General features: G+C 60.0%; 7 protein-coding genes and 1 non-coding gene across 8 annotated transcripts; 1 reads left to right on the top strand and 7 right to left on the bottom strand.

The window, feature by feature from the left end:
• Positions 1–521: 521 nt before the first annotated feature.
• Positions 522–3,177, bottom strand: THITE_2119633 (uncharacterized protein). The gene is made up of 4 exons (XM_003655631.1): positions 1,881–3,177; positions 1,572–1,825; positions 1,112–1,486; positions 522–1,049 (listed from the first exon to the last, which is right to left on the bottom strand). The coding sequence occupies exons 1-4, from the start codon at positions 2,787–2,789 to the stop codon at positions 1,022–1,024; spliced, it is 1,566 nt and encodes a 521-aa protein (XP_003655679.1). The 5' UTR covers positions 2,790–3,177; the 3' UTR covers positions 522–1,021.
• Positions 3,178–4,090: 913 nt separating this feature from the next.
• THITE_2119627 (uncharacterized protein) lies at positions 4,091–6,078 on the bottom strand. Its single transcript, XM_003655630.1, has 4 exons — positions 5,678–6,078; positions 5,586–5,609; positions 5,441–5,511; positions 4,091–5,376 (listed from the first exon to the last, which is right to left on the bottom strand). The coding sequence occupies exons 1-4, from the start codon at positions 5,765–5,767 to the stop codon at positions 4,620–4,622; spliced, it is 942 nt and encodes a 313-aa protein (XP_003655678.1). The 5' UTR covers positions 5,768–6,078; the 3' UTR covers positions 4,091–4,619.
• Positions 6,079–6,384: 306 nt separating this feature from the next.
• THITE_121986 (uncharacterized protein) lies at positions 6,385–6,778 on the top strand (the record flags this gene model as incomplete). Its single annotated transcript, XM_003655629.1, has 2 exons — positions 6,385–6,468; positions 6,596–6,778. 2 exons carry the CDS (start codon positions 6,385–6,387, stop codon positions 6,776–6,778), a joined length of 267 nt encoding a protein of 88 aa, XP_003655677.1.
• A 167-nt stretch (positions 6,779–6,945) lies between these two features.
• THITE_2119626 (uncharacterized protein) lies at positions 6,946–8,532 on the bottom strand. The gene has a single exon (XM_003655628.1). It carries the CDS (start codon positions 8,371–8,373, stop codon positions 7,081–7,083), a length of 1,293 nt encoding a protein of 430 aa, XP_003655676.1. The 5' UTR covers positions 8,374–8,532; the 3' UTR covers positions 6,946–7,080.
• Positions 8,533–8,567: 35 nt separating this feature from the next.
• THITE_2119625 (uncharacterized protein) lies at positions 8,568–11,190 on the bottom strand. The gene is made up of 2 exons (XM_003655627.1): positions 9,439–11,190; positions 8,568–9,363 (listed from the first exon to the last, which is right to left on the bottom strand). Exons 1-2 carry the CDS (start codon positions 10,943–10,945, stop codon positions 8,816–8,818), a joined length of 2,055 nt encoding a protein of 684 aa, XP_003655675.1. The 5' UTR covers positions 10,946–11,190; the 3' UTR covers positions 8,568–8,815.
• A 1,479-nt stretch (positions 11,191–12,669) lies between these two features.
• Positions 12,670–13,497, bottom strand: THITE_2130960 (uncharacterized protein; the record flags this gene model as incomplete). The annotated part of the gene is made up of 1 exon (XM_003655626.1): positions 12,670–13,497. The coding sequence occupies one exon, from the start codon at positions 13,495–13,497 to the stop codon at positions 12,670–12,672; it is 828 nt and encodes a 275-aa protein (XP_003655674.1).
• A 733-nt stretch (positions 13,498–14,230) lies between these two features.
• THITE_t112 lies at positions 14,231–14,323 on the bottom strand. The gene has a single exon. It is a non-coding gene; the product is annotated as a tRNA-Leu (tRNA).
• A 342-nt stretch (positions 14,324–14,665) lies between these two features.
• THITE_2119622 (ARP8-like protein) lies at positions 14,666–17,460 on the bottom strand. The gene is made up of 3 exons (XM_003655625.1): positions 17,046–17,460; positions 16,898–16,976; positions 14,666–16,841 (listed from the first exon to the last, which is right to left on the bottom strand). The coding sequence occupies exons 1-3, from the start codon at positions 17,083–17,085 to the stop codon at positions 14,738–14,740; spliced, it is 2,223 nt and encodes a 740-aa protein (XP_003655673.1). The 5' UTR covers positions 17,086–17,460; the 3' UTR covers positions 14,666–14,737.
• Positions 17,461–17,858: the final 398 nt, after the last annotated feature.

Raw genomic sequence — 17,858 nt, 5'->3', positions numbered from 1 at the left:
GAGAGGAGAGCAAAACCAGTTGGAGTCTGGACCTGCAAGACATCCGTTCTTCTACTGTAGTATATTCCGTAGTTCCCAAGCTCCGCCTCACACCGCTCAACTGATATGTAGCGTTGAGGAGTATGGGAGAAAACGCAGGCTAAGCCACGCTGCGCCTCCCTTTCCCCCGACCCAACCTTACCTTACCTCCCTACAAAGGAAAGAGCCTGTACGGAATAGTTAGTTGCTGCATACTCGGGCAAAGTTGAGAGAGTTGAGATCCATCATCTGGCTGGTTTTCCAACAGGATGCCTGCTGGGGTGCCTTACCTTTCAACACGTCTTGCCATTCAACACGTTGGTGCCGCTTTCCATGAGCCAAGGAGGCAACAAGATACCGAGGTAGGTATGATGTATCGGAAGAGGCGGCTGCAAGAAAACAGCTAGCTATTCGTAAGTCGTTGGCTGTTGGCCTGCCGGTTGCTTGTTGGTGACCGGATGCGAGACCTGCACACCCATCTAAAAGAGAACAATGAAGCGAAGAGAGAGGGAGGGGGAGAGAGAAAGAAGGAAGAGCTCGGATTCAAACTCCAATAGCATTGGTGTATCTCTGGTACCCAAGAGGTCAAGTCAAACCTGAACCTAACTCTAACGGTGCTCTCCTAGCCTGTGCAGGCGCCATGTAAACAATGCTCTTCATGTGTGGTGTCTGTTCCGTGGTATAGGTAACGTAAAGCAGTCAAGGTTGAGAGGCAAGGTTGAGATAGGTACTCAAGGATCACGAATCGAATATCCTAGGTCTCTTCCCCCCAACCACCTCCCCCCGGGACCCTCAGAGTGAGTTAGGAACCAATCCGGGCCGTTTCGCTTTGTTTTTTTCCGATTTCCCAAGCTCCGTAAATTCAAGCAATCCGTTCGCCCCCACCCCCGGTCCGTCCCATGCATTTCCCAGTCCCTGTGTTCTAGTCACGGCCCTCGCGAGTCGAAAGAGAGGGCAGTCGGCATATCCTCCCATGTCCGGGTTGCGCTATCAACCAGCCGCTTCAAAAGTCTGGAAACAGGTAGCCGTATCTGCAACCGCGTCAATTCCGCTATCCGCTTCAGGAGGGCAAAACGACCACGGAAACACCTACTCGTCATGCCCGGTTTGTCCGTACTGCTCCGTCTCTTCGGGGTACCGGTCAAACTGGCTGGCGTCGCCGGCGCCGGCCCGGACCGGCGGCGAGTACGGCGCGTCGATGTCCTTGCGCGCCAGCCGGTCCCACGTCACCTCGGCAAACCAGGGGTGGTTCTTGACGTCCTGGGACCCGCCGTACAGGTTGCCCAGCCGCTTGGTGAGGTCGGCCGTGATGAGCCGCTCGAGCAGGTCCTGCGCGTCCGGGTTGACGTAGGCCGGGTACTTGACCTTGCCGCGGAGGATGTTCTCGTAGATCTTCATGGCCGAGCCGCTGTCGTAGAACGGCGTGTACCCGCAGAGCATCTCGTAGATCAGGATGCCTAATGACCACCTATCCCCGACGTCGCGCATCAGCGGAGCTGCATTAGAGAGGGAGAACCCAGCGGGCATATCGGACGATGGCAGGCGGTGCTCACCAGTCTACCGATTTGTTGTAGCCTTTGTTGGAGACGACTTCGGGTGCCAGGTAGTCTGGGGTGCCGCAGAGCGTCCAGGTCTTGTCCGGCACGCGCTTGGCGAACCCGAAATCCGTGATCTTGAGGTGGCCGTGCCGGTCAAGCAGCAGGTTTTCCGGCTTCAGGTCTCGGTAGATGATGTTCCGCGCGTGCAGATACTCTAGGGCCAACGTAACCTCGGCGGCGTAGAACTTGGCCACCGGATTGGGGAAGCGCTGCCAGGGCCGTCAGCACACCGGAGCAACCAACCATTTTCCGGTGCGGACTCACGCCTGATCTCCTGAGCAGCGAGAAGAGCTCGCCGCCTTCGACAAAGTCCATCACCATGTAGAGGTTCTTCGCGTCCTGGAAGGTGCCCCACAGCGTGATCAGGAACGGGTGCTTCACCTCGCCCAGCATCCTCCTCTCGTCATTGGTGTGCTCCACCTGCTTCATCTTGACCACCTGCGCCTTCTTCAGGACCTTGATGGCGTAGAACCGGCTGTTGTGTCTTGACTGCACCAGATGGACCCTGCCGAAGCTGCCCGTCCCGAGCGTCCGCAAAATCTCAAAGTCCGCCAGCGAGTATCTTCCCCTCGTCACCCGAGCCTCGCTCTGCTGCACCTGCTGCACCGCCTGCACCGTCTGCTGTGCTAGTTGTTGCTGTTCTGGTTGATAGTGCTGCTGCGCTTGTTGTACTTGCTGTGCCTGTTGCTGATCCTGCTGCCTCTGCGGCTGCGGCTGCGGCTGCTGTGGCTGGGGCTGGGCCTGATTTGATGTCGTCGCCGCCGCCGCCCCGTGGTTAGAGGGATACGGAGCATATTGACCGCCCGAATGCTGCTGTTGGTACCCGGCCGAACTGTCCTGCGGCTGTTGCTGTTGCGGGGCATTGATCAGGTTCGAGATGCGCGGCACGTTCTGCGGCTGGGACCCAGGGGAGGGCGTGTGTTGCGCCACTGGGTAAGGTGGCTGCTGCACGGGTAGCGTGTTCATTGGTTCCGCTTCGGCCGGCTTGCCTGGCTGTTGAGTAGCAGTTGCGGACACGCGGTGGGCGGGTTGCGAACCGGCGCTGGAATGGGGAGAGCTGCGCGGGACGGTGGGCTGCTCGGCGCTGCTGCTCGCGGTCGGGGTTGCGGGCGGCGAGGGGCCCGGGTTGCCGTCCCTCGTCCGTCTCCTTCTCAGGAAGCCGAGGGCGGGCATCAAGCGCGTTTTGGGGACAGCCGACCGGAATGCCCTGCGCCGTCCAATTGGGCGGCCGCGTCCGAGAAAGGAAGAGCGGCCAAGCGGCTGTGACGACGAGCTGCACAGCAATCAAACGGCCGGCCAATGGTGACTGGTTGCAAGTTCCTTGGAGGGGCTCGCTGTGGTTACGCCGCGGTGAGGTGGGTGGGAGAGGCGACGGGCGGACGCTGAGGATCTGGCGGGGAAGGGTAGCCTGCTGGCACTGAGTCGCGGAACCGCGCGGGGGCTGCAGCGTGGAATCGGCGCAAATGGCCGAGCCCGTCCCAGGATAGGTAAGGTAGCTTATTGATTTTTCGATTGAGGCTGTTGGGTCCGATCGGATGCTGCAAACCGCTGCAACCAGGTTTACGGCGAAGGGGACGTTGTTGCAGAACGCACAACTTCCGGGAACGGCTGAGGCGGAGCGGGAGAGCTGCCGGCAGGTGCACAAAGAGAAAAGAAGCTAGGAGCCCAATGGACTTTGGACTTTGTCCCGTCGGAGAGAACGCACTGGTGAGGGTATAATGGAGAGACGATTCAGGTTGCTTCCAAGGGTACTAGGGGCCGACAAACTCTGGGTTTGCATTCCTTCCTCCCTGGCGGCTCGAGGCCAGCCCTATTTTGCGGCTCGCTCCTAGCTGGAGATAATAGTCAAGCAGGACGGAAGAGAGGGGCGGAAGACCTGTAGGCTTTAAATAAAGGAGCTAATTGGGCACTCTTCATGAATTGGAGATACGGTGAAGGGTTTGAGGAAGGTTAAGAATGCACGAATACGGCAAAGTGTGCGCCAAACCAGGTGTTGGCAATGGAGAGGCATTGCTGAGGCATGCGTGATCGAGGCGTCGTCTCAGAGGCCCAGCAGAGAAGCAAGCTCCAGGAGCTTTCGCAGAATTCAGTTCCATAGAACCCCACATTGCAGAGCCCACAGCGCTGGACTGAATCAGAGGGGGAAATCCTGGTGGAGCGAGCGGCCCAGTGCCCCGGTCGCTCTTGCCAAGCTGCGTAGCAGCAAGCTAACAAACGCTTAGGTTTGTGGTAGCCCAGATCCATCGACGAGCAATCGACGTTGCTCCTACTGTGTATTAGTGTAGCCCCCCCCCAAGCAGTGCGCAGTTCGTGGGAACATGGCCCCTTTTCTTCCATTCCCGAGACGAGGGAGAGAGGAAATTGATTACTGTGGACTCCGTCGGTAGGCATTGGTTCCATTTCATGGGCATTTTCGCCTTGTCCGAGTTGCAGTGACCAGCCGCTTCCTCACACTCGGTCATGTCTGACGTTTTAACGTTGGTTTCGATCGATGAGGGGCTGAATGGTGTGGGGTAGGGCCCGTTCCATCGGGCATGGATCAGCCGCCAACGCCGATCTGTTATTGAACGTTGTCGTGACTCGCATCGTCATCGCCTGGCGGATCCAAGTCAGCCCGGGCCACTTGGTTCCACGACGGCTGCGAGGGCAACAGGCGGGGGTAACGGGCCCCTCCAACGCTGAGTATGGCGCGAGATCGGTAGAGGATTATGGCTAAACCACATCTTTCGCATCATCTTTGACCGTCTTGTGAGCCTGCTGAGTAACGCGGCCCCAAACAACACTGTTGAAGAGACGCTAAAACCCCGTCCCTAAGACCTCCCGAGACAACGGTATTGATACATGCATGGGGGAGTGAGCGAGTGATCGCCTTCACATCGGTTGGCTTCCGTGCTAAGAGGCGGATGATATGTATGGTATCTTTTCATGAATTTTCCTGGCCAGTTATCGTCGTCAGAAATCCCATTCTTTCTAGGGGCTTTCCCCAGATCCCGTCCAACCCGCTCAGAAGCGGTGGCTCCGCTTGCTGTTCGCTCTCCACGCCGTGTAGCCGACGTAGGCCCCGCCGACGGCGGCGAAGAAGAAAAACACCTTCATAAAGAACCAGGTCCAGCTGCCGCCCTCCTTGGCGCCCAACTTCTTGCCCCTGCCGCTGCCAGGAGTCGACTTGCCGCTCGGCGGGGCTGCGTACAGGTTCTTGGCGTTGATCGAGATGATGTCGTGGTTGTCGCTCAGCTCGCCCGTCTCGGCGCTGAAGCCGAGGTAGGCAACCGGGGGGATGACGGGCGGCTGGTCTGTCTCGAAGCACAGCGTCCACTCGCCCTCGGACTTGTACTGTAGCTCCAGCTTGAGGTACTTGTCCTGGAAGTAGGTCAAGCGGAACTTGGTCGGCACACTGGCGTGCCGAATGCCCCTGGCCGAGCAACCGGCGAACTCGGTGTCCTTGCCGTCCGTGTCTTTGTCGTACGATGTCTTGCCGTCGCCGACCATGGCCATGACGTAAGGGAAGACGACCCCCGGCCGGTTGTTCTTGTACGTGTCGAAGAAGATGCCCAGGCCTTCGAACTTGTCGGCGCTGCCGAAGACGGGACCAATTTTCCCGCGCTCTTTCGTAAGCCACATGGCGAAGCCGTCGCCATACAACTGGTTCTTGCCATGGATCTTGAATTCCACCTCGATTTCCCAGTTCGTCGCTGTCAATGGCACGCGGGAGAAGAGCCAGCCACTTTGCGACTGGTGGTCCGAGGTTAGGCGTATGTACCTGGCGCGAACTGTGTTAGAATCTGGACGAGGCGCCGGCGCGTTCGCGAATGGGGAGTATTTACTGGTCGGTGCGAATGATCGTGTCGCCACCAAAGTCGTACCACCGACTTTGCATGTCGGAGTCCAGATATGGCTGGCGCAATGGTTAAGTCAGGTCGACAGCCCATATTCCACGGAAGTAGCAGAAGATTAAGGAGGCATGCGCACCTGGACGAGTGAATGTGTCCTCAGCTGTAGAACATCCGTCCATGTCGTCAGCACCGGCGCCATTTCACAAGTCGGAGCACGGAGCAGCGCACCGCTATGCTTTTCACATTATCGTCCCCAGTCTGAACTGCACCCCATGTAAGCGTGGCCAGCCACAAGGCCGACAGCGTCGACTTCCACATTGCGCCCGAGTTCCGATGGATCGTGGTATCGATGGCGTCTTCGGCAGGTGAGGGAAAGGAAACCGAACAGAAAGAAACGGGGCGTTGATGAGCGGTCTTGGGGTGGGCGCAAGCAACCAAGGTTCACAGAATAGAGATGAAAAGAAAGAAGAGAAAAAATGTCCGAACGAGTGCACGCAGTGTGTGGCCGTTCGGAACGCTCGACCGGCAGGAGCTTGTCCACCGGCAGGTGTGGTTTGGGAATCGCAACCACTGAGCTTCGAACAAGGCTCACAAGACCCCTAGTTGACGGCGGATTACCTTAGCTGGCCTTTTCAGGCAGAGAGCCGGGGTTGGGCCAGCATCGCCAAGCTACCCCTGTCACGATAAGTTGAGTTCCAATCGTGAGCCCCACTTCTCCACAACCATACGAAGGATTCGTTCGGCAGAACTGGACTCAGGGATTGGATTGCACACCAGCCTCACTTCAAGCTGCTGCGTGCGCCACACCTGGTGCTGTACCTTTTTTTCACACCACCCTCCTGCGAGTCAACAAACGGAAGACGACCTCGGCATAACAGCGGAAACGCAACCGATTCCAGTTCACGCTGCCCACCTAACTCGATCTTACGCCAACCATGGACTCGGAAGCGGTCAAGAAGGCCATCATCCGGCAAGCGCTGCAGGCCACCAACACGGCGAACGCGCGGACGCTGATCGAGGCATGTCCCTCCTCCAGCCTTTCCTCCTCCCCATTGATCACTTCACGGCCTACGGCCTCCAGTTTTCTCCCATTCCCCATCCACTCGCTCGGCGCTGGAGGAGGCTGACCTGGCCGGAACCGGGCAGAACATCAACGAGAAGTGCTTCGAGCGCTGCGTGCCGAAGCCAGGCAGCTCGCTGTCCAGCAGCGAGCAGACGTGTCTGACGCAGTGCATGGAGAAGTACATGGCGGCGTGGAACATCGTCAACGCGACATACATCCAGAGGATACAGCAGGAGATCGGCAACCAGAGCATCACGAACGCATAGGCGATGCAGGGCCGACGAGGGTTGCGTTGACATTGCGCGGCGTGGATGCGCACTGAGCTTGGAACGGGGCTCGGGAAGCTCCCGCGCTGTACTTGTACGATAGGGATGGGATAGACGCGGGGCTGACGCGGGGCTGCTTGGTGGCAGTCGGGATGACTGTATATACTGGGTTGGAGATGTGCTGCACGCCGCAACTGCTCCATAGTTACAGAGGTCTACACAGTGGCACGCAAGGCATTGTGGCAGCGAGAGAGCCCGGGGATATCGCCAGCGACAGCCCCCGTGGTCAAACGGACTGCCGCTTACGACCCCTCTGTCGCCCCGTTTTTCTTCGCCTCCTCGGCAGCCCTCTTTCTCGCCAGATACCTCTCCTTCGCGCTCGAAAAGTCAGCCGCCGTCTTCCGGCTCTTACTGGCCAGCGCGATCTTGGCCGCCTCCTCCTCCTCCTCCTGGCGCGACCGCTTGAGCGACTCCTCGAGCTGCGCCTCCAGCATCCTCGACTGGCGCTCGCGCATGGCCCGTTTCCCGCCCGCCGCATACACCCCTTTGCTCTGCACACCGGCTCCTGTCCGCGCAGCCGCGGCCGCGGCCGCCTCCTGCCTCGCCCTCTCCTGCTGCACCTCGGCCTTCTTCTTGGCGGCCACGTTCAGCCCGCCCTTCAACAGCTGCCTCTTATCCACCACCTCCCCGTCCTCATTGATCAACACATTGCCGCCCATAGCATTGATCTCCCTCGCCCGTTCCGCCGCGCTCTTCTCCCTGTCCTCCTCCGCCTCCCCTTCCCCATCCGCACCCGCCTGACCGGCCCGCGCCCCAACCCCTTCCTCAGCAGCCTTCACCAGCGCGGCGTGCTCCCTCTCGCCGCGCTCCAGCATGTCCTGGTAGAAGACGGCCAGGCCCCGGCCCTTGTTGCGCTCCCTCTCGCCGGCCTCGCGCGCCTCCTCCTCGGCCCGCAGCCGCCGGTTCTCCGCGAGCTGCCGCTGGTACGCCTCGGTGGCGAACTGCTCCTTGCCCGCGAACGCGTCGCCCTCGGCCGCCCGCTCCCGCGCCAGCCGCCGCTCCTCCGCCAGCTGCCGGTCCCGCGCCCGCACGTCCGCCGTCTGCTGCAGCGCGCTGAAGTACCGCGGCCGCTTGCTCTGCGCGTCGTCGTCGCCGCCGGAGGCGGCCTTCTGGGCGGCCTGCTTGGCGGCTTTGAAGGAGTCGTAGGCGGCATCGTAGTCGTAGATGGACGGGTCGGCGGCTTCGGCCGAGCTGGCGTGTTTGCGGGAGGTGAGGGCGCTGGAGAGGTCGGTGAATTGGTCCGGTTTGGGGGGAGCCGGGGGTCGTGGGGGTTGTGAAGGTGGGCTGTCGTTGGGATGGAGGTGTTTTTTGTTGCTGGGCTTTTTCCTGCTTTCGAGAGGGTCGCTTGGGTTTGTGGATGGTGTGCTGCCCAAGAGGTCGAGTTCAGAGACCTGGGCTACATTGTTCGGTGCGGCCTCGTCCCCCGACCCGTCATCGTCGCCTCCGCCGCCGAACGGCGCTCGTTTTTGGAGCGCAGGCGCGGGCTTGGATGGGCCGGCCTTCTTTAGTCCAAAAGATAATACCGGTTTGCTCATCGTAGCTTGCTGGATTCAATGCACACTGACGATACTCGGTAGACGGAGGCTTGGACGCTTGGGTTGGGTGAACGGCGCCGCCCGGGTCGCAAGCCGGAGACGGGTGATGAAAATAAGTGGGTCGTCGCACCAGCCACGCCGCTTATCAGCGCGATAAGCTTGCTCCGGCAGGCAAACGAGTCTTGGCACTGCGTCCTTCACTCGTCGCAACTGTCCTCCACTTCTCACTCTTTAGGGATTCGCGCGAGGACACCCCGTTTCACGAACGCTTCGAGGAACTGTCTCTATGTGACTATCTATTTAATTTGGCTACCTACGCTATCTACCATTGCAAAGGCGCTCACATCAACTCAAATCACCATCCAACATTGAAGCCAACTCTCTCGCCCCCTTGCAGTCTCCAACGTAAACACTCAAACCCTGCAGTTCCTCATCCTCACCGTCAGTACAGCTTCTTTCCCACCCTCACCAACACCGTCCCCTCGGACTCCACCCCGAGCGCATCCGCCAGGTGCACGAAGCGATAGCCCTCCCGCAGCCGATCGACCCTGACGCAGGCCCAGGCGGCGAGCGAGTCGCGCCCCAGCTCGTCGTCGCGGACTAGGAAGCGCACGAACGACAGCTCCGGCACGACGCCCGGGATGCCCGCCAGCCGCAGCTCCTGGCCCTTGAAGTCCGGGTCGCAGCCGCGCATCGACTTGGTCTTGGCCTTGTACTCGCCCTCCTTCTCCTTGCCGCCGGCGGGCACGGCGGCGGCGGGGTCGGCGGGGGCGCCGTGGCGCTCGCCGGGCTGCTCGACGTGGACTTCGACCTTGACGTAGGGGCGGAAGGAGGACGGGTTGGCGTCGCCCCGCGGGAGCGGCAGGAATTGGGCGGCGAGGACCTGGATTGTTAGGTCCATCGTGTAGTGCTTGACCGCGGCGGCTTGGGGGTTGGGGTTCTGGGTGGTGCTGGCGTTAGTGGAGGAGAGGGGCCTTTCGACACGGTAGCCTGGCACGGTGCGTCAGCATGGAAAGTGGTTTCAGGTTAGGGGGGGAGGAGGGCAAAGGGAGGTGTGGGGATTACCCTCGGGCTTCAGCACGTATCCGCCAGTGCCGGCGAACATGCCCTCGTTCAACATCATGCCCGCATCCCAGCTCTGCCAGTTGAGCGCGACAATCTGGATGCCCTTGCGCCAGAACACGGCCGGGTCGAGGTTGGAGGAGTCGAACCGGAAGCCCGAAGGGTACGTGCGCATCAAGAAGCGCCTGTTGTGTTCGAACAGCTCGCGAGCGCTCTTCTGGTGCACCTCGGCGACGCCGTTCTCGGACAGCGAGAAGACGTGCGTCGGCATGGTTGCCTCGGGCTGCGTCAGGCTCTTGAACGACACGGCCCGCGTGTAGATGCCCAACTTGCTCAGCGCCTGGATGATTTTGGACGGCTTCTTCTTCTTGGCCGCGGCGTCGGCCGGCACGGCGGCCTCCTCACCATCGTCCGCTACGGGACTCGCGCCATCGGGCGGGACATACTTGACCTTGACGAGGATCTTGCCGCGCAGATCGGCCGGGGAAGGCAAGTGCTGGGCGTCCTCCTTGGGCTCGGGCAGCAGAAACTCGCCCCAGGTCTGCTGCATGATGGCGACCATGGTCTCCTGCTGTGCTGGGCCGCAGTGAACCTCGAGGCTGACGATCAAAGGTGTGTCGGTCACGACGAAGGCGCAGTCCCGGACGGCGGCGCAGACCTCGCGGAACGGCACCTCCTTGGTCAAGGTGTACCCGTGCAGGACCCTCGGTTCCTTTGGGCTGGGGACCTTCTTCACCGGACTGGTCGGAGGCGGGCTCGTGCTTAGATTAGTCTCCTTGTTCTCGGGCGGCGCATCGGCTGGTGCAGCCGGGCTTATTTTGTTGCCTGTTTTCCTGGTGAGTGAGTGGTAGGGGCTCCTATTGGCGGCGACCTGGTCCGGCTTCTTACCCAGCGTTGTCTTCTCCAGCCGACTGGCCAGCGATTTGGGCAGCCTGTCCGTCACCGTGCTGAGGCGCTTCTTCTTCTTCGACGGTTTGGCCTTTCCCGTGCCTTCGTCGCTGCTGCTACTGCTGCTGCTATCATCGTCCTCATCCGAGGATGGCTCGCCGCCGTCCCACACGTCGATCTCGATGCAGCGGCAGCCGCGCAGCAGGACGTTCCTGTAGGCGTCGGCGCTGGAGTCGCTCATTAGCTGGTTGCCCGTGAGGTAGGTGTTGTGGCTTGAGCTGATGAAGTAGCTGGACAACGGCCAGGAAAGGTCCTCCTGGGCGGTCGGTGCGACGGCTTGGGTGGCGGACGAAGTCATGTAGCGGAGGAACGAGTTGAAGTCCCAGGGACTGCCATCCTGGAACGTGTCGGTGTCGTGCTGTATGTCCCTCAGGAAGGCAGCAGCCTTCTCGGGGCTCCAGTTCTTGTCGCTGCCGGCTTGAGCTGCGTAGACTTGCTGCAGGTGCGCAAGCACGGGGGTGTTGAGGGTTCTGACGGAGTGGGCTTTTCCGGACACGCCACCGCCCGCTTGACGGCTAACGTCTGGCAGTGGGTGCTGGCTGGAAGTTGCAGGAGCTGCCATGGTGGTTTGACTCCCTAGGCAGCTACTTGAGGAAGCGGGCACCGACCGAGCAAGAGTCTCGCGAGCGAGGGGTGGGGATCAGGCACAGCCAACAACAGGTATATATTCCTGAGTGCCCAGGTGTCGGCAAGTCTGACAGTCAGCCTGTCTGTCAACCCGCTCAGCCAGCAATTCATCCAGATCAAGACGGTCAGGCCGAGTCAGGTTCCAAAAGCTGCCTCCCGAATTTCCTGGGGAGCAGCTGAGCAAGTCCTCAACCGCTCTATGGGGTCCCCGCCACAGGAGCTGATTGGCGGAGCCCCACCCTGAGAGACCCAGACCGGGGCCGGTCCCTGACCCTGGCTAGCAACCTGGAACATTGAAAGTGGGACCAGCCCGGCCCAGCGGACCCAGCCGCGCCGAAGTCATTGGGGCAGCTTCCAAACGATTCAAACGCCGGCCCCGTTGACTCGGCCCGTCTTGACGTACATAGGGTGTTCGGTGTCGCAGCTAGCCGGGTTCCTAGTGGGCATCTCTGAAACAGACACTGTCCGCTTCACACACAGGCTGAGCATGGCCGCAGCGCCGCCATTCTTATTTGCAAGCAGGCGACGGTGCGAAGGCATTTGTTGCCATTTACTCGCTGGTGCACCATGCGGCGCGTGCCTGAAGGGAGCATCCACGACATTTTATTCAACTCAACTGTCCTTCCCTTTCAATTTTGGCGACATCGGAGCCGACGCATCGAGTTCTGCAGCAGACCACTGACCAGAATATTCATTCCCAAATGCCAACATCAGAGCCGACAGAGCAGTGTCGCGAGCTTCGCTTTGCATCTTGATTCTGCGGCAGTGGGAGAAAGGGGGCCGGGAGTGAGTGCTGACGAAACCTTGGCGGAACGAATGCGTGTCCTCTCGCTGTCGGGATATAGTTAACCAATCGAGCGTATTGATCAATGTGTGCAGTGCGAGGCTTGGGACCAACACATGGCTGACTGTGTCTTTTCTTCGGCGGCAAGGAGACATACCTACCTGAAACTGCATCGCCCCTTCTTCAAAAAAGAAGAAGGAGAAAAAAAAAAAAAGAAAAAAAAACCTGAAATGAACGGAGCATTCTAGGTTGCTTGCCCGGCCACACCCAACAGCCGCGCGCCTCGGAGCGGGAACCCTTGTAAGTGGGGCCGTGTCTCCGTTGTCCCAGGCCCGCGCCGTCCCGTCTCGCAGCGGGTTGAAGTGGGGCCTGCCGCCGTCCGTAACTGGGCCCGGCCCGATGGGCGGCCAGGAATGCGGGCGAATCATCAGCATGAATGGGATGCCTATCGCGTCTGCGCTAAAACTGGCACCGCTCTTTGATGCGCACTTCCTCTCTGCGGTACCTTACCGTGTGAGCGCCGCTCTCAATATGTCATAGTGGACTTAGCCGCCTTTTTTCGCAGTTGACATCCTCGACTCACCAGCATAGACGACAATTCTATCGTATCTCTCGAGTGAATGCACCTCAAAACTCTGGAGACCAATAAGCCAGGGGCGGTGCCATTCTCAGTGTTCGCATCTCGCCCCCATGAATCATTAGTCCTACGAATGCAAGGTAACTAACGTTACCGCTATGATCCCCCTACTAGGGCCTGTTTACTTGGCCGCTCGCCAGATACCTCAAGTTACCCTGTGTGTCGGCACATCTCGCTGAAACCTCTATTCCGCCACCCATCCCTTCCCACACTCTAACCCCCCAGCCAATCCCCCTCCTTAAGTCGGAAACCCGTTCGTAACAGGCGGGCCCCCCGCACCTCCCAGTGCCAACGGCTCGACTCCCTGTCTGGCCACCACCACAACGTCGCGCGCCCACGCGGGAAGCCGCGGGTGCTCGTACAAGTTGTACCGATCGATGGCGTCGAGTGCGTCGTCCACCGTCGCCCAGATGCTCGACCGGCCGGCGGGGCCGCGGCGCATCACCACGCGCCGCATCGGGACGATGTAGCTGAGCACGCGCTGGGCTACCTCGTACGAGACGCCGAGCGCGCCCAGCAGCAACCCCAGGTCCATGTACCCGCTCTCCGCGTTGTACACGGCCACGATCGCGCCGTGGCGGCGCACGACGCGCTCCGCCTGTTGCCAGGGCGGTCCCTGCACGCGCGGTCGGCCCGCGATGGGATGTATGTCGGAAAGTGATATCGGGCCAGCCGGAGCGCCTACCGGCCCGGTTGTGATGAGAGGTGGTGCGATCGCCGGAGGTAGTCGTGGCATTCGTCGGCGCCCAGCCTGGTGATTCGGCGGACGCGGACGCGGCGGCTGAGCGCGCCGTTGATAAGCACGCAGTCTAGCGAGCAACTCCTGTTGGTAGCGTGGTGGAAGGCTCGCAAATGGATTAACTCCCTGAGCCTGGTGTGCGGATGACGGGTATGGGGAGGGGTTCGCATTTGCCGCCGATGGCGTGGTGATCTCCCCGTTCACGTTGCCCATGCGCGCAGATGTTGCCTGGCCAGGTGGCCTATGGTGATTCGGCGGTAGCGGCCGGCCATTTGGGACTGGCTGCGAGTCCTGGTCCTCGTTGTGCGTGTTATGGTTGCTGAGCATGGCGAACTTGCTGTCCGCCGAGGCCCGACAATGTGCTGAATGAACCAGCTGGGTGGGTTGCTGTTGCTGGGTGAGGCGGCCAGGTTAGCAGCTAACGTTACAAGCTTGCCCACCAGGGAAAGGAATCCAATTCCAGTACGAACCAACCTTAATCTGGCGAGATACTCGCAGTGCGCTTTGGGACTTAGGTTTCTGAAGCTGCTCAATGCTAGGGGTGCAACCTGTAATCACTGTAATCACTGGTGCCTTAACTCCTATGGGTGTAAGTACTACTCGTGGGACTCAGCCGCCATTGCTGTGCAAGTCAGGGGCAACGGCTCTTTTCAGAAACGGTCAAGTTGACAATACGTGGGACGGACTGATGGTTGTCCTTGAGGCTGGCACCTGCCTGACCAAGTCGCTGCCTGGCGGCTTCCCGAAAATACCAACCATGGAAACCCCGTGCCGAGTTCTAGGGCAAGTTGAGCACGAGATAATAGCTCTGGTAAGAGAGCCCGGTCTCTCTCTGGGGTGCTTGATACCGGAAGGCGAATCCATTTCTCTTCGACCGAGCGCGGGAGGTGCCCTGCTACCTCGACGAGACAGGACCCAAGCAAACAAACCTGGGAAACTCGCGAAAGTATCAAGGCAAGAAAGTCCCCATACTTCCGCCAACAATCCAATCCCAACTGGGCAGTTCAAGGCCAAAAAATGGCACCAGTTCCTCGATGGTTGCAACCGCTAAAAAATAGACTGACAAGGACGAGATTCGAACTCGCGCGGTTTCCCACTAGAGAGCGGCGAATATCGCCTAAATCTAGCGCCTTAACCACTCGGCCACCTTGCCAAGGTACCTAAGCGTGGTAGGTACATGCAACTAAACGAGAGAAAGTCCAGGAAGAAATATATTCGGTGGGCCGAGCAATCCCTCGTTCAGCACGCCACTTGTGCATTTTGTTTGTCGTCGACAGCAGCTACCCCGTGTTCAGTACAACCAGTGCCCAGGTCTAGTCAATTCCCCAACCATCGATCTGCTAGAGCCTCTGTTCGAAAAAAAAGTGACCCAGAGATGAGCGAAACATGTCTTCCATGTCCCGCTGCTAGTCTTGCCCGCTAATTACCATTACGCCGCAAACTCCTCCCATCACCATAGAACCGAACCCCCCCAGCGAGAAAGCCAGCCCCTTTTCCCATCCATCCATCCACCCACCCTCCTCCAGGTAGAGCCCATAGCACGCCCAGCTCCCGTTGCGCATTAGTGTCAGTACTGCCACAGCACCCGATGGTATATGACCCTGCTGCCGAGCATCTTGTACTCGAACGTGGTGATCCACGAGTCGTTGGTGGGCAGCTTGGCGAAGACGCTGGCGCCCTTCCAGACGACGACCTGCTCGTCCATCTCGCGGGCGCTGCGGCTGACCAGGATGCGGTCGGCCAGGTCCGGGCGGCGCAGCTTGAGCCGCTCCTCGAGGAAGGGGGCGAAGTGCGGGATCTTGGCGCCGCCGCCGACCACCATGATGCTGCCCAGCAGCTCGCGCACCTTCTTGTCGTCGCCCCGGGCCGCGTTCTGGATCGACGTCAGGATCGCCACGTCGAGCGGCGCCACCGGCAGCACCGCGTCGCGCTCCGCCGCCAGCGACTTGGCGCTGCGCTGCTGCGGCTGCGACTGCGCCGCGCCGTCGAACGAGGTGCCCGGCAGGACCGTGGTGCCGTTGGCCGGTGCCGGCGTGCTGCGGCCGCCCGGCGCCGGGCTGCCCCCGTTGAGGTCGCGCGATGAGGAGCCGAAGATGTAGGGCGCGGGCACGGGCGTGCTGGCGCCTTCCGGGGCCGGAGACGGTGCTTTGGAGGTGCCAGGCGTGCCGCTGACGTCGCCGTTGCGGGATAGAAAACTGAAGGGCTGCGTGCGTTCTTTGCTTGGGGTCCCTATATCGCCCGGCGCGCCGGTGGTTGTGGTGACGGTGACGGAGGGTTGGATGAGGGCCAGGATGGCGAGCTGGGCCGCCGAGGCCGGGTCGTCCGGGAGCTCCACGTCGTAGGCGTTGTAGGAGCGGTCGATCAGCTTCCGGCGGCCGCGGAGCTTGGCCGAGTTGTCGAATATTGATGGGTCGTAGAAACCCATTGGTGCCAGGATGACCTCGTCGTAGTACTTGAACTGGTACTTGCGCGTCGGCTGGTTCGGCGCGCGCAGGTGGAAGTCGGTGTTCTGGACCGAGATATTGGCCTGCGAAAGCGTGCAGTACTTGATCTTGAGCTCCTCCGCCAGCAAGAAGTCGTACCGCCGCCGGAGATTGATCTCCTGATACGGGAAGTTGTCATACAACATCATCTTGATGAAGGTCTCGGTGACATCGAAGCCACCGTACTTGAGGTTGATCCTCGAGTCCTCAATGCACAGGCCATCTTCCACGCACGAAATGGACGTCTTTTGCGCGCCAACATCGACCACGCAGGCCTGTGTATAACCTGCGCCGAATGTGGCCGCCATGCTCTCCTGGATGAACGACACACGGCTGAACTCGAACAGCTCGATGCATAGGTGCAAGAGCAATTCGACATACCGTTTATCGTACAGGTCCGGTATAATGATGACGCAGCTGTATTGTTTCCAGTCTGCTTTCTTCTTTAACCCCAACTCCAGCCGGAAGGCCCGGTCGAGCAGCGTCTCGATATCGTTGAACAGGTGGGCGCGGGTGGGATAGTCGTCTTCGTTCAGCCAGCCGTGCTGAATGGGCCACCAGAGCTTGAACTTTGGGTTCGAGTCGTCCGGCACACGCAGTGCCTGTTGCCCTATGAAGACGGCAGAGTCCTGCGGAGCCTTGACATCGGTCCACTCGACCTGTAACGGGTCGTTATGTTGAGAGATGATCTCGGGCTCGGTACGTCGGTTGAAGTTGACGACGAGCTCCTTCGAGTTCGGCAGCACCTTGCGCTTGTTGGCGCGCATGTCGACCTTCAAGTCGTTGCACATCTTCTGGTACTTCTTGGACCACTCCTCGCCATGCTGTTGGTCCGCTGTCCGGCCCTCGAACTGTCGCCGTGGAAGCGCCTCATGCATCTCGGACTCGGTCTGCGAATACTTGGTGGCCAAGGTCATGGGGATTGTCTTGGGAAGGGCGTCGCTGGCAAATCCTATGCGTAGGTTCTGACTCCCCGGGTGTATGACGATAATTTTGGAGGGATCCATGAAGGTCGCCGAGGGCGCAGGCCCATCCTCCCCTTGGAGGTCGTCGAGCGGAAGCGGAACCTCGCCATTGGTGGTGTTCATGGCGCGATCGCGGTCCTTCGCATTCTGCACTAGCCTTTCCCTATTCGCCTCGCTCTGGAGTCGGAACGAAAGGATCTGGTCATCGCGCTTCATGTAGTCCCTGACGACCAATGTCAGCCCCCCGGCTGATAGACCATCCCGGACGCCAACCCTTACGTGTAGTAGTTCTTCTGGTTGATGGGGGGCACGTCGGGCCAGCTGGTCTGCTTCATGCCATTGTCGGTGCGCTCGAGTCCTAGCAAAGGCCGGTTAGCGACCAGCTACTCCCAGCAGCGCAGCGCAGGCCTGGTCTTGAGGCACCAACCTTCCCGGAGGAGGACGCGGTCGCTGACTTTGCCCACCATCTTTGCGCGCTCCCGTATTATCCGTGCTGCAATAAGCTATCGTTGATTTGGGTACCTAGGTGGTTGCACCGAGGCAGGTCGATGTGTTATCGGGGGGCGAAAGAATGTGAAATCGATGAGAAGCGCGTGTGCGGCGGCACGTCCCGCATCGAAGACGGGATCCTCGAGAGGATGGCAGGCGCCCAACGAGCTGGGGCGATGTGGGAGTTTAGTTTATTCAATTTTGTTCCGGGTTCATCTGCGTTTTTTTGGACTCTGTGGCAGAAAATACGGCTTCCGATCGTTCTCGGCGCGACGGTGTTTGGCGTTGGTGTCCCACGCCAGCATTTGTTCGAGTGCGCCGACTCCAACCGTGAAGATCATCGAACCCGTCACCAGTTCGCAATGATGGCCAAGCCTCTGTACGCTACCTAAGGTACCTTAGTTAACCTTAGTTAGGGCCGCTTTGGGCTAGTCAGATAGTTGCTGCTCTTGGCAGCGGGATGCAATTACCGTCCCGGTTATGGCTAAAGAGGTCCCGCCAAGACTAATTTCGGAGACTGCCGCTTACAAGTATTTACAATCGCCACGGGGTGAGCGGGGCCGCGACGACTTAGAGTAACATCGACAATGTATAATCGCGAAGACTCGCAGCAACAACTTTACTAAACCTCAACCAAATCGAAAAAAAAGAAAACGAAGTTAACCCGCACCCTAACCTTGACCCTCACCCTAACCTTAACCCGAATCCTAACCAGCGGGGGGCTGGCGCCGCCCCCCGTACCCCCGGCGAA

Source organism: Thermothielavioides terrestris, chromosome 4 (genome assembly GCF_000226115.1).
Source record: "Thermothielavioides terrestris NRRL 8126 chromosome 4, complete sequence".
Lineage (NCBI taxonomy): Eukaryota > Fungi > Ascomycota > Sordariomycetes > Sordariales > Chaetomiaceae > Thermothielavioides > Thermothielavioides terrestris.
This window is presented reverse-complemented; position numbering and strand designations above follow the sequence as displayed.

Excerpts from the sequence above, each read along its gene's own strand:
- THITE_2119627 (XM_003655630.1), bottom strand. The coding sequence starts at position 5,767 with ATGTGGAAGTCGACGCTGTCGGCCTTGTGGCTGGCCACGCTTACATGG. Across the intron at positions 5,512-5,585 it reads GGACACATTCACTCGTCCAG|CCATATCTGGACTCCGACAT; the intron begins GTGCGCATGCCT and ends CCATTGCGCCAG. Across the intron at positions 5,377-5,440 it reads ACGATCATTCGCACCGACCA|GTACATACGCCTAACCTCGG; the intron begins GTAAATACTCCC and ends AGTTCGCGCCAG.
- THITE_2119622 (XM_003655625.1), bottom strand. The coding sequence starts at position 17,085 with ATGGTGGGCAAAGTCAGCGACCGCGTCCTCCTCCGGGAAG. Across the intron at positions 16,977-17,045 it reads CCGCGTCCTCCTCCGGGAAG|GACTCGAGCGCACCGACAAT; the intron begins GTTGGTGCCTCA and ends GGCCTTTGCTAG. Across the intron at positions 16,842-16,897 it reads AACCAGAAGAACTACTACAC|GGACTACATGAAGCGCGATG; the intron begins GTAAGGGTTGGC and ends ATTGGTCGTCAG.
- THITE_2119626 (XM_003655628.1), bottom strand. The coding sequence starts at position 8,373 with ATGAGCAAACCGGTATTATCTTTTGGACTAAAGAAGGCCGGCCCATCC.
- THITE_2119625 (XM_003655627.1), bottom strand. The coding sequence starts at position 10,945 with ATGGCAGCTCCTGCAACTTCCAGCCAGCACCCACTGCCAGACGTTAGC. Across the intron at positions 9,364-9,438 it reads ATACGTGCTGAAGCCCGAGG|GCTACCGTGTCGAAAGGCCC; the intron begins GTAATCCCCACA and ends GCACCGTGCCAG.
- THITE_2119633 (XM_003655631.1), bottom strand. The coding sequence starts at position 2,789 with ATGCCCGCCCTCGGCTTCCTGAGAAGGAGACGGACGAGGGACGGCAAC. Across the intron at positions 1,487-1,571 it reads TACAACAAATCGGTAGACTG|GTGGTCATTAGGCATCCTGA; the intron begins GTGAGCACCGCC and ends CGTCGGGGATAG. Across the intron at positions 1,050-1,111 it reads GGACAAACCGGGCATGACGA|ATACGGCTACCTGTTTCCAG; the intron begins GTAGGTGTTTCC and ends ACGCGGTTGCAG.